This window comes from Carettochelys insculpta, chromosome 28, assembly GCF_033958435.1.
Source record: "Carettochelys insculpta isolate YL-2023 chromosome 28, ASM3395843v1, whole genome shotgun sequence".
Classification (NCBI taxonomy): domain Eukaryota; kingdom Metazoa; phylum Chordata; order Testudines; family Carettochelyidae; genus Carettochelys; species Carettochelys insculpta.
This window is the reverse complement of record NC_134164.1, coordinates 5,246,936-5,260,074: the sequence shown is the minus strand read 5'-3', so window position 1 is coordinate 5,260,074 and position 13,139 is coordinate 5,246,936. Positions and strand designations below refer to the sequence as shown.

General features: G+C 59.3%; 1 protein-coding gene across 1 annotated transcript; it reads right to left on the bottom strand.

Annotated features, from left to right (window-relative positions):
- Positions 1–2,268: 2,268 nt before the first annotated feature.
- Positions 2,269–12,926, bottom strand: FKBP10 (FKBP prolyl isomerase 10). Its single transcript, XM_074979121.1, has 10 exons — positions 12,658–12,926; positions 9,008–9,153; positions 6,688–6,877; positions 6,323–6,468; positions 5,409–5,598; positions 5,030–5,175; positions 3,898–4,087; positions 3,419–3,561; positions 2,877–3,040; positions 2,269–2,575 (listed from the first exon to the last, which is right to left on the bottom strand). The coding sequence occupies exons 1-10, from the start codon at positions 12,849–12,851 to the stop codon at positions 2,390–2,392; spliced, it is 1,695 nt and encodes a 564-aa protein (XP_074835222.1). The 5' UTR covers positions 12,852–12,926; the 3' UTR covers positions 2,269–2,389.
- Between the last annotated feature and the right edge of the window lie 213 nt (positions 12,927–13,139).

Sequence of the window (13,139 nt, the reverse complement as noted above, 5' to 3'; positions counted from 1 at the left end):
GGGCTCCCAGGACAGCACTGGCTGATGCACCCACCGAAGCGCACAAAAGCGCGGTGAGCTAGTTAGTCCCTATTCCAAAAGGGGAAACTGAGGCACAGGATGGCGACGTGTGTTGCCTGGAGCGTCCTAGCTAGTGAAGGAAATTGCATTGTCTGACGTGCTGATCTAAGCTGCACTGTTCCTGTATCTGTGAGATTCCCCGGGGGTTACAGAGACCATCAGAGATGGCCATTGCTCCAGCCCTGGTTCCAGAGCAACACAGGCACCCTCCCCCAGGTCCTGTTCCCAGCAGGGGCCTAGCCGGGCTTGTTCCGAGCAGGGTGAGCGAGCTTTGGTGGTGGGCAGCAAGCTTGGGGCAGCTATCTGACCCCACAGTGACTAGCGCCTCTCCCTGCTGGGCTGCCTGCGGCCTGTCAGTTTTCTCAAGGGCTTCCAGGTTGGGAGGGAGGTAGCTAAAAATCTTTTGTTTTTATCCCTCCTGGAATCCGGGGGATCCTGCAGAGAGGTAGGAGCCCCTGAAGGAGTTGGAGCCTTTTCCAACCCAGTGCTGCCAATGTAAGAAGCCCGACCTAGGAGGCTTATTCAGCCAGACCCGCACTGCTCTCCCCCTGGGCCAGCGAATGCATGTGAGCAGTGATTCATCCCCTAATAACGTGCTGGGACGCCGAGTCGCTGGAAACCAATTGAAATCCATTTATTTGGTGCAAGGTAGAAATTGCTCTTCAGTGTGGAGAGGTTGTTTGGCCTTTAACTTTGTTTGGTCCTTGCACATATGATCTTATATCCTTGCCTGGCAGTGGGGGCAAACAACAGCCTTGTCCACTGGGCTGTGATCTAAGCCTGGATGGGGAGGGGTATAAGAATCTTGGTATAAATCGGGCTTATTCCCAGCGGTGCTGCGCGAGCCCAGCTCAGCATTGTCGGAGTGCTCAGAAACAAAATCAGCCCATGAGTGTGTAGCCCAACTGGGAGAGTTTGGGCCTCAGATTTGCCACGCTGACCAGTGATTTGAAGGGGCCACGTGCAACTGTGGGAAGGACTGAACTGTGTAAAGTCAGGCCCCCTTTCAGTGCCGTAACCAAAACCCGCTCGTCACTGTGAAAAACCAGGTCTGGGCTTTTCTTGCTGCTGCAAAGCCAGCTGGTGGCAGAGCAGGTGACCAGGATATAATGCCATTTTCTGTGTTTGTCAAAAAAAAAACAACCCATCTTTTTCTCTTGCGCCTTTAAAAAAGATCTCGGCTCCCTGGGCCAGTAGCGATGGGAGTAAAAGGAGCTTTGGACAGGGTAGAGAATGGGGATTGGGTTCCTTACAGGCAAAGCTCTAGCAGCTGCCCGACAGAACTAACTACTTTGATTTCTGCCCTTCTGTGCCCTCGCTGGCTCGCGCTCCGCGCTCTGGGTCCACCCTGCTAGGTGTCCGAGCAGCCAACGCTCTGAGCTGCAGGAAAGCAGCACAGCTGGAATACTCGGAGTCACGGGGAGGGACAAGAGACAGGGTGTGCAGTGGAGTTTTGTTCACAACTGGACCACACAGGAGCTCCTGGCTCTGAGGGGGGCTTACAGGCAGGGCTCTCAGCTAGACAGGGCTCTCGCGGGAGCCGGCAGATGGGCTGGGGCAGGTGTGTTAATGTGTCTGCAACCAGGCCCACAGCAGCCGATCTGTCCAAGGCAACCTGCTGGAGAAGCACGCTGCCCTGGGCGCAGGCTGGCTGGGTGGGCTTGTCTGCAGGCATCAAAGGCTGAAAGCCCGGAACAGAAAAGTCTCTGGGGTTTGGTCTCAAAGCAGCTGGATATAATAAGGAAGGTATCAATCACCCCAGTGGACCCCTACGGCTTTCTGACCTGGAGTGTGGGTGACCGTCCCAGGAAATAGCACACGGTTAGGTCTGGCTTCTGAGATCTGCCTTAAGTGGGGGTGATGATCCAAGAACTGGGGACCATCGTTCCCTGTGAGCTGGGCACTTGGGCAGCCACACGAGAGATTCGGGCACCACCCGGCTGATGAGCAGAACGCCCCCAGGGGGCAGCATGTGAGTCTATGGGTGGTGCACATGCCTCAGTGCGCAGAACAAAATTTATTCTGCCTCAGGATGGAAAAGCTTAGTGGGAATGTGGCTGTTTGGGACCCCCTGGCCTGGGTTTGTTATGTATATTTCACCCCTGGGCTGGTTTGTTAGAAACATTTCCAATGTAACAGTTAAATAGTAAAAAAAGAATCCCAAACCACCTGGCTCTGCAAAGGGGCTGGCACTAAAGTTTCCTGAGCTGACACCTCTAGGCCATGGTGCTCGTGGGGATTGGAGTGGGCCAGGGGGAGCAGCCCACCCCAAGGCAGGAAAGGACAAGAGCTGTCCCTTTAAGGCAAGAGCCAATGTGCTGGCTGCTCCTTAGAGCTCCTCGTGGATTCTCTCCCGGTCTTCGTCCGATTTCAGCTTCAGCTCGTCCGCTGTGATTTTCCCATCCTGGTTCCGGTCTTGGTTGTGAAACATGTCGGCAATGACGCTCTCCGGGTTGGAGCCGGGCATGAGCCGCCCCTTCCCCTCGCGCAGCTGGGCCTTGATGAACGTGGAGAACTGCAGCCGGGAGAGGTGAGAGCCGCTTACCTGGCTGAGCCCAGGGCCTGGACCCGGGGGAGGGATCCGAGGTGCTCCGCGGTAGGGTGGCACAGCATGCAGCCAGCTCTGGGGTGCAGGGCAGTGACTCAACAGGGTGAACGTGCCGCATGATAAGGGTGCAGGGAGCTCCCCTCCAGCCCACCCCATACTACGACCGCCAGGCCCATTCAAGCTGCTGTGTGAACTGGCCCGGCCTGCGGCTGGTTCCCAGCACGCCTTGTGGCACAGGTCCCTGCACGGGGCTGGGCTCCCACCGCACCTCGTCAGGCAGGATCTCGCTGTCCTTGTTCAGGTCCATGTCCTCGTACAGGTTGGCAGGCGGGTCCCCGTGCCAGATAAACAGGTAGCCTTCGGGGACTCCTTCCTGCCGGGAGAGCAGCTCTACCTCGAAGCGGAGCACGGCGCTCCCTGGCACGCCCCGGGCTGAAAAGCAACGGGGTGGGGGAGTTGTCACCGATCCCTCGTGTGCCCCCGGGCCTTTGCACCAGCGTGCGATGTGCACGGATGAGCTTCTAAACATCCTGCCGGGGGGAGCTGGCTCTGCTGAAGGGGTTAATGGCCAGAGGAGATGGGGGAACCCTGGGCTGCTGCAAGAGCACGTGGTAGCCACTAGGGATGTTCACGGTTAACAGGCGGGGGCTGCAGCAGCTCCCCGACCCTCCATGGGCAAGAGGTTGCTTCAGCCCTGCTGCAGGTTGGGGGGTTCCCAGCCCCTGCTTCATCAGTTAACTAATTAAATGGGATTTTCCACCCCCTCCCCGCCAGCAACCCAAGCCAACCCCCCAGGCCGCACTGCCTCACCTCCGTTCTCGCCATGCGCCAGATGCGGGGGGATGATGAGCACCCGTTTCTCCCCCACGCACATGTTCAGGAGGCCGGCGTTCAGCCCGTCGATCACCTTGCTGGTCCCTAGCGTGGCCTCCTGCGGATGCTCATAGTCATGGCTGCCGGGGGCAAGGCAGACGTTGGACTGGAGGGGGTCTCCTGGCCCCAGGGCTGCCCAGCTCCCTCTCTCAGGCCTTCCCCACCACTGACCTGTGGCAGGGGAGCTCTGCCCACAGCTCTGAGGAATTTCTAGTACCCCAAGCTGCTCCCTCCCAGTTCAGCTCCACCTGTCTCCCATCCCTAGCCTGACCCAGGCCCATCCTGCTGAGCTTCGCAAAGCAAAGCTGCTCCCTGCGGCGCCCCCCAGCTGCTAGAACCGCCCAGCCAGCAGCGGGGATTTAGCTGCGGGGTGGGATTCAGGCTGCTCCGAGTCCCGCTCAGAGGGAGGGACTCACGAGGAGAAGAGCTTCGTGCCATCCAGCAGGGAGCAGTTGTAGTGGTAGCGGATGAAGTCGCGATCCTGGCTGGTGGCGTTGCAGCCCTCGGGCCGGTAGAGGGTCTCGATCTCTACCGTGTCGGCGGGATTGTGGAAGTCGATGACGTGGATGTCAAAGATAAGCACGGCCGAGCCGGGGATGCTGTCCCCTGGGTGAGGAGGAGGAAGAAAGCCCTGGGGGGGTGAGGGGCTGGGGAGAGCCAGAGAAGGCAGAGCCGGGAGAACCCCCACAGCCCCGAGGGCTGGAGCGTTCCTACAGTCCGGGGGTCGGCCAGAATTTGGTAAGTGGTGGTGGGCTTCACTTCTGCGTCGTATTCATGGAGAGGGTGCGGGGGTCCGGGGTGGCGGTTCTTTGTGGAGTGGGAGGGAGTTTGAGTGAAGGAGGGGTTTGTGGTGTGCACTGCCCCGGCTGCTCCCATTGGCTGGTTTCTGGCCAATGGGAGGCTGTGAGGATTGTATGGAGACCCCCCCAAGGGCTGTGGGTTGTGCAGACACACCCAGGCCAGCTCGAGTGGCTTTGGGCACCGTGGCAGAGAGGAAACCTGCCTGAGGGTCCTGTTGGGCCTGATCGTATTGTGCCCATCCCTGATCTATCCCCTGGGCACTATGTCCCTGCAGTGGGGCTCCTGCCCCCCCAAGCTGGGCCCTTCCCCTGAGCCAATGCCCCCCTCGTGTCGTTGTCCCGCGGGTGGCAAGGCCCCATCTTATTCTGCAGCTCAGCCTGAATTCCTCTCCTGGGGCAGCTCTAGCAGTCGGCTCAGGGCAGAGCTGGCTCCCATGGGGCAGATAATTCCCACCTGCTGTTCCTGTCATGGGCGGGGCAAGTGAAACGACGCAGGAAACGAGGGAATGTGTAACAAGGCAGCAGGGAAGCCCCAGGCATTGCTGAGCCCGTCCATCCTCCCTCTCCTGCCCTGCAACCCCAGGGCTGCTTCACCCCGCAGGGACCCTCCCTACCGCCTCCATCCTCCCACTCCTGCCCTGCGACCCCAGGGCTGCTCCACCCCGCAGAGACCCTCCCTTCCGCCTCCGTCCTCCCGCTCCTGCCCTGCGACCCCAGGGCTGCTCCACCCCGCAGGGACCCTCCCTACCGGCTCCATTCTCCCCGTAGCCCAGGTGTGGCGGGATGACGATCCTCCTCTTTTCTCCAATGCAGACACCCTGCAGGCCCTGGTCCATGCCGGGGATGACGTAGCCCTTTCCGATGTAGGTGTCGTAGGTGTGATTGCGCAAGTAACTGCCCAGCACAGCAGCCAGCGGCAGCGGGTCGGAGGTAAGCACAGAACGAAGGGAGAGCCGCAGCATTAGCTCGGTCCGCATCTCAGAGTCCTGTTCCTGGTGCCCAGCCCAGCCCCCCCGGCTGCCACCCCCACTGGGGACCAGGTTGCAAGCGTCACTGCTGCTCACCAGTGACGATGCAGCAGGGTGCTTAGCCCGAGCCTATCCCTCGGCCCTGCCCACCGCCAGTACCTGGAGTCAAAGAGCGTCCCATCCATCAGGCTCCCGTTGTAGTGGTAGCGGATGAAGTCACCGGTCACGGCCTTGCGCTTGCAGGACGCTGGCACCTCCAGGTGCTCCAGGGAGATGCCATCCTTGGGGTTGTGCAGGTCCACCAGCAGCACGTCAAACACCAGGGAGGCATGGGGCGGGATCACTGTGCCTGGGGGGAGGGAAGGAGGGTCGTGTCCATGCAGAGCCGGGCCCTGCACCGCGCCTGGAGTGAGGGACCTCGGTGAGGTGGGGCTGCCCCGTCATGGCTGGAGGGGCCGTGCAGTCAGTCACCGTGTCCTCTTGCAGAGGTGGGGCTGCAGAGCCGGCCGACCCCAGCCCGCCCCACTCTGGTTCCATCTGCGTTGCAGCTGTGGGTGTCAGCTCCATGTTTAACTGCACCAGGCGGACGGGATGGGGGGGTTCTGCCTGCCCCGGCCATGGCCGTACACGGGACCTAGAGCTGCCATGGAGCCATCCATTGCTGAGCAGGGTCCCACCCTCTTCGACTCGCGCCCCCCTGCCCTGGCTGGCTCAGAGCCTGTTGCTGCCTGGGATCAGAGGCTCGTTTAAAGCCTCCCCCCGCAGCCATGTGGTTCCCTGTCCCCCCCATCCCTCTCTCCCCTCACTCCCCTGGGCTTCCTCGATTCCAGGACTTCTCGGCCAGGCTGAAGTCACCCCTCTGCTCTGCCCCGGCAGGGAGGAGAGCTGGCTGGGTACCTGGCCTGGGGACTCAGGCACCTGCCACGACCGGCGTTCGTAGGGCTCAGGCCCAGGTCTCCTTTTTGCCCGTGCAAACTGCTTCCCCCGGCTCCCACCGGGCAGGCTCATCCATCCCCGCCCAGGCTGCAGGCCAGCCTCATCTCTCGGGACAGGCCGGGGGCTCCCCGACTCACCGTAGCCCTTCTCGCCGTAGGCCAGGAACGGCGGGATAACGATCCTCCTCTTCTCCCCAGCGCACATCCCCAGCAGTCCCTCGTCCATGCCCTTGATCAGCCAGCCTGTGCCCACATAGGTGTCGTAGGTGCTGTCCTTGCTGTAGCTGCCAACGGGGGGAGAAGAATCACGCTGGGATACAGGTGACGCCCCTCCCCGTGCTGGAGCTCCTGCCTCGCCCGGCCAGGGCCGAGTCTGGTGAGATGGATCTGGGAAGGGCTCAGTGCATGTAGGGCTGGCCCCCGCCCTGTGCTGCGAGGCAGAGGGGTCCCCTGGCCTGTCACTAGCTCCCCTGGGCCCACCCCTCCGGCTTGTCTCCCGGTACCTGGAGTCGAAGTGGGTCCCGTCCAGGAGCGTGCCGTTGTAGTGGTACCGGACGAAGTCCGAGTTCTCCACCGTGCGGTTGCAGCGCTCCGGCTTGTGCAGGGTGGTGATCTGCAGCTTGTCCTCTTTGTTCCAGATGTCCAGCAGGATGACGTCAAAATACAAGGTGGCGTCGGGGGGGATCAGGCCGGCTGCGGGGAACAGCGAAGGGGACCGGCTCAGCTGCTGGAGATTCCGAGCGAGGGGGGCAGCCTCATGGCCCAAGGCCGGGACTGTTTGCTTTGGCCTCTTGAAATCCATCTCCCCCAGCTCTGCCGCTCATCCCTGATCTCACCAGCTGTTCTTGCGCTCTGCTGGGAGAAGGCAGATTCCCCCACCAGCACCGCAGCTGGTCCACGTAAGAGAGACCAGGCATCTGCAACAGGTGGGAGCTGAGCAGGGTTCCCTCTCATTTTCCATCCATGGGTGGAATAAATTTTGTTATATGCACTGAAGCCTGTGTGGATGTGCACCACCCATAGAAATACAAGCTGCCGGCTGTGGGGACTGGGCAGGGCTGGAGGAACCCCCCACTGCTAATCAGCTGGGTGGCACATGAATCTGCCTTGGGTGACTGCCCAAGTGCTCGGCTGACAGGGAACGCTGGCCCTGATGGACTCAGAGGCAGATACCCTAGTGCAGTCCCTTGCCCATGGAGCAGAGAGGGGACCGCCATGCCTCAGGGCCTGGGGTGCCCACCATGCCAGTGTGACGAAGCGGGGGTGCAGGGATTTTATTCCCCTTGTTAAGTTGCATGTTCCCTGCTCTCTGTAGTAATGCTGGCGGTGTGCCTCAGTTTCTCCAGGCACAGCATCCATACCTAACTGGTGACAAGTTCGGGGGTGAGCGTGTTTGCACAAACATGCTGCCCAATGGCCTTTGTAGCCTGAGCCCAGAAGGGGGCTGCCAGCTAACACCTTTGCTCAGGAAGAAAGACAAAGGCAGGAGGAGGGACCTGGGGGTCTGAACTGGAACTGGGCAGCTGGGTGTGGGACAGTGTCCGCTGGCTGGAGAGGCAGGAAGCGGGGCCAGGGCCCGGCTCGGGGACCCCCTCTGGGCCCCTCTCCCCAAGCTGGACGGTGCTGACAGCTTCTGGTTCCTGTGCTGACAAGTCTGTTCTCCGCTGTGTCCCTGTCGCCTGATCACCCTCCTGCTCTCCCTGCTGAGCGAGAGTCACGTCTGCCTGCGGGTGGGGGGCAGGGCCTGGGGATCCCCCATTCCATGACAGCCAGCTACTGGATTTTCTCTTCAGATGAACCAGCTGGTCCCCACCCCTGTCCTCCAGAGCACTCCAGTACTGGAAACCCAGGCAGGCCGGGTCCGCAGGGGTCTGCCTTTATTTGTTCAACACATCACGTCCTTTCACGCTAACGAGAGGGGCGCGCCGGTACTTACTGTACTGACTCGTGATCAGCTTGGAACGAGTAATAATAAATTGATAAGCCCTGCTCCAGCGCTCTCAAAGGGGTTAGTGATACCCCACATAGCTTTGTTTGGCACCAACATGCAGCCACATCTGGGCTGACCGTGGCAGCTGCATACCCCACAGTAACGAGCAACGAGACTGCATGCAACAGAAAGCATGGGGGGAATTCGAGGAGGCACGATCCTGTTCTCCCGCCTGAATTCAGCCTGGCCACGCCCCTCCTGGAAAGCCACAGCGGGACTGACACTGACCACGGTGAGCTCTGAAGTGGGAGACCCTGAATCTCTCCAGGTAGTGCCACGCCCACTGGTAAGTGACCAAGGATGCCAGCCCATGGGTTAAATAATTCCAGCTGATTGTGCCAATCGGCTTGTCTGTCATTTGTTTATACACTAGTCAGTGGCTGGGACTTGGGAATAGCTTCGCCCACCCGCTGCATCCCGTGTAAACTTCCTGGAGATCTTACCACATGACCCAGAGCCTTTCCCCTTCCTGGTGGTTCCAGCTGCCACGGATCTGTACGTGCCTCGTGCCGGCTCAGCCTGACTGAGTGGGTGGCTCAGCAGCTGAGAGAGAGAGACCGGACCTCTCTCCACATTAGTACACCACAAAGGGCCGGCTCCTGCCCTGGGGGTCCCTGGCGCTGGGCTGTGCTTCTCCAGGAGAGATCAGCCCATGGAGATGCTGAGCCCTGCAAAGCTCATGGATTTAGGAGCGCGAGTGGGAGTGGACTGAGAGCATGTGGAAGGTGTAACCGGCACCCCGCTCCATCCGCCAGGGCCTTTCACACACACCCTGCAGTGGTGTGGGCTCCCATTGGGCTCCCTGCAACCAAAATCCCTTTGACACCCCTCACCGACACCGATGCTGCCGTAGCCCAGGTGGGGAGGGACAATCAGGTGACGCCGTTCGTTGACACACATGCCCTGCAGGCCTCGGTCCATGCCTGTGATCAGCCGTCCGACACCCACCACGCCGGCCACCGTGGCGCCTCTGTCGTAGCTGGGGAGGAACGGAGAGGGACAGAGTAAGTTGCCGTCTTCCGCTGGCCTCGGCTGTCTGGCACGTTGCCGTGCAGGTAGGATCCTTGCCACACCAGCCTGGCCCACCAGTCCAGCTAATCCCAGGGCTGGCCCCAAGCAACAGAGCTGCAGTGTTCCCACCCAGCCCGCCTGTGGGGCAGCCGGGTAGTTTATTTCGGTGACTAATGCTCTGATTTCCCACCTCCACCCGCTGATGATCAGGGGTTTCTAGCCAGGAACGTTCCAAGCATCCCCTCTCCTGGGGCGACCACCGAACCAAGACACATCCCTGCTGGACCGGCTCACCGCCAGGGGAGGGGGAGTCGCTCCATCCAGACCCAGTGTGGCCTGTGTCCTGCAGGCCAGCCAAGTGATTGTAATGGTCCCTCTGGGTTCAAGAGCTGGGCCTGAGCGCACCCCCCATTAGAGGCCACTTCTGAAACCACTGGCCCATGTGGCTCACCCTGTGAATTGGCAGCAAAGTCAGGAATAGAAGCCTGGTGTCCAGAATCCCACTGCTCCACCCACCAGAGGACAGCTCTCCCCGGGTGTGTCTGTGGCTAAAACCACCAGCCTACGAAATGACAGGCTATGGGCATCCCATAATGTTCTGCAGAGGATAGGTCCAGCCTCTTTGCTCTAGGAAGAGGGAGAGGCATGCCGCATTTTCATGGTGGAGCAGATGCATGAGCGTGAACACGTCCCACAGATGCTCCGTTTTCATCTCCTTCTCTGCAGCAGAAGCAGACCCCGCAAGGACTGGAGTAGAGCTGACGTCCTTGATCCTGCATTCCCAACACGTGGGGATGCAGGATCGGGCCCTCTGCTTGTGATGGTTACGCTGGGACCAGAGGCGCACCAGCGTCGTGCCTAGATAAGCCCCGGCTGGCTGACTCTGCTCAGTTTCCAGGTACTGTAATGGTACAGATATGCCATGATCCAAACACTAGGCAGGGCATAAGATCCAAAGGTCCATCTAGCCCAGGATCCAGTCTTCCGACAGGGGCCGATATCAGGTGTCCCAGCGGGAATGAACCGAACAGGGAATCATCAAGTGATCCTTCCCCATCACCCATTTCCAGCCTCTGACAAACAGAGGCCAGGGACTCCATTCCTGCCCTGCCTGGCTAATAATTACTGATGGACCTAAACTCCGTGCATTTATCTAATTCTCTTCTGAACCCTGTTAAAGCCCTGGTTTTCACAACATCCTCTGGCCAGGAGTTCCACAGGCGGAGTGAAGCAACACTGCCTTTTGTTGGTTTTAAACCTGCTGCCCATTGACAGTCACACCCCGAGATACGCCCAGTCGGGTTCCGAGAATTCGACTTTACAAGGAGTTCCATTTAATCCCCCTACTTCGGCTTACGAGGCATTTCTTCGCATTTACGAGGACTGATTTGGATTTCGCGTGCCTCAGTGGGACGCGGCCGCCCTGCAGTGGGAGAAAGGCCATGGCTCCAGGCAATGGCTTCCCGTAGCTGCATCCCGGCCAGTGCATCTCTCCGCAGCACCCGGTGGCAGTTTCCCAGAGCCCCCCTCCCAGGTGCTCTTCGATTTCTGTTCCCCTCGCAGCCCTGTCTCTGCACCAGCCCCCCCCGAAAGCAGGTAAACAGCCATATTATAGAGTAATTAACAAAGGGAAAATGCCTTGTTAGGTTGTGTTATGTTAACTATTGAGGTAATTGTGTTCATTTTAATGGGATTTGGTGGTGTTTTAGCATAAATGGGTGTAAATTTTGGGGCTCAGGAATGCATAAAATTTTTCCACGTTGAAATTAATGGTAATTACGTTTTCGACTTCCAAGAATGCACCCTAAGAGGGGTGTTTCAGGAACGCATTACCCTAGTAAGGTGGGAAAAGACTGCATTTCCTTCGATGACCCCCGAGCTCTTATGTTACAAGAACATGGAAATAACTTTTCTTTGTTCGCTTTCTCCACCGCGTTCCAACGCCCTCGTCATGTTTGTTGCCCTTCTTTGAACCTTTTCCAAGCCAAGTTACATTTTTTGAGAAGAGGTCATCACATCTGTAAGCAGTGTTAAAGATGTGGACGTGCCAGGGATTTATGCAGAGGAATAAAATATTCTCTGTCTTATTCTCTATCCTTGAAAGTTAACTAGCAAACACCAGAGCCTTATTTGTAACCTGCCAAAACCTCTGATAATTAAATCTTAAAACTCTTTCTTGCGGGGGGCAATTCAGGCTCGTTACACAGGCTCTGAGATCCTTCGCTCCGTTTAATGGCCAGCTATGCTATTCTCAAGGACCCACACTGCAGCCATCAAGACAAAGAATTATTTCAGCGTGAAAGGTTCCCCAGGGCCCCGTTTATCGGTAAGACTCTCAGCTGGCACTGGCAGCTGAGTGGCTGATTTATCACACTTTTCACGCTTTCCATTCAGGCACACGGGGATAAGGAGGAACATTTTAAAAATACTGAAAACCGGAGCCAATTCCGTGTCGCGTTTTATGGTCACATCTGAAAACCTGCCAGGAAAGCCATCATCCCTGCTCTCAGCTGGGCCTCATGCTGAGCAAAGAGGAGTCAGTTTTCATCCTCCGCAGGCCTTGGCAAGGGGTCTTGCTCCCACGGGTATTAAGCAGGAGAATTTCCGCTGGGGATGTCTGCGGGAGGACAGGGATGGCCACGTAGGCCCAGGGAGAACCGGGACCAGCTCGCGGGCATGGAAAAGGAAATGAACAATGCTCCCATATTGTAATGGCTAAGAAGTGCTTCCAGTCATCCCTTCGTCACAGCCACGCCCGGTGACGCCGTAGCTTTGCCATGCAGTCCAGCAACCCCACCGTCTTTGGTGCCTGATAGTTGGGACCCGATCCCGCACTCCCTTCCTTCCTCCCGGGAGCAGGTCTGATCTGTGCACCCAACAGGTGGGCCCTTGGGAGAAGGGCTGCTGGCGTGAATGAGACCTGGCGGCCATAAGCCCTTGGGATAAAAGCTGCACGCCCGGCTCTGGAAAAAACACCCAGCGACAGCTTCAGAAATATGAACCCCTAGGAGTCCCCTCCCAGCTGTACCAGGCGGTGGGTGGGGGATGGTTTGCACATGGCCAATACGGCTCCTCCAGCAGGACACGTCTACACCCAGCCAGCGGGTCCCCAGGACATCTTCAGCTGCCTGGCAGCTGCCCCTCCCGGCCTATCCCAGCCCTGGGGCACACAGTGGGTCAGGGTCTCTCTGGCCTGTGTCCTGCCTGCACGGGGTCCCCTGGCACTGCCACGGGCCTGCAGGGGGCTGGCAAGATCAGGGGGAGAAACATGCAGGCGCTCAGGACCACACTGGATTCTAACCCTTCATGCATTCCAGTGCAGCTGGGGGAAGACAAAGCAAAGAGACGATGTGCAAAATGAAGGGGGGGGCATGTACCAGCGGCCCTCCCCCGATCTTCTGTGGCCCTAGAGCAGCCAGGAGCAGGAACCCACGTGCGCCACGGGGCGGGGGGGGGACACACCCGCCTGTACCTGGAGTCAAACTTTTTGCCATCCTTAAAGGTGCCGTTGTAGTGGTACCGGATGAAATCCCCCATCTGGACTTCTCGCGGGCAGATTTTCGGGATATAGTAGCGGTCGATCACCACGTCTTCCAGGGGCCCGGGGTCCCCCTGCGCGGGGGCCAGCAGGCCGAGGAGGAGGAGGGCGAGGCAGCCCCGGGCCATGGTGCAGAGGGAAGACCAGGCAGCTGCAGAAGGGGCGGGGAGGCGCCTGCTCGGAGGCCGGAGCTGCTCCAGCAGGAATGTTGTCCACGTGTAAAGCGGGCTCGGGGCGGGCGCTGAGGTCACTGAGCTGGCGGGGGGGGCGGGTCACAGTGCACCCCGTGCCGCCCCCCGGCGGGCTACAGGCAAGGGGAGCGGGAGCCGCCGTCCCCCCGGGCTAGTTTTGTCGACGAAACTTTTTTGCAAAGGAAAAAGTTGCAGCAAAGTTTCGCTGCAAGTTTAGGCAGGGAC

Bases quoted from the DNA above. Each gene is read 5' to 3' on its own strand.
- FKBP10 (XM_074979121.1), bottom strand. From the start codon at position 12,851: ATGGCCCGGGGCTGCCTCGCCCTCCTCCTCCTCGGCCTGCTGGCCCCC. The intron at 3,041-3,418 runs GTGAGGCAGTGC...GTTGCTTTTCAG, and splicing joins GGCGCATGGCGAGAACGGAG to CCCGGGGCGTGCCAGGGAGC. The intron at 2,576-2,876 runs GTGCGGTGGGAG...TCCCGGCTGCAG, and splicing joins GCGAGATCCTGCCTGACGAG to TTCTCCACGTTCATCAAGGC.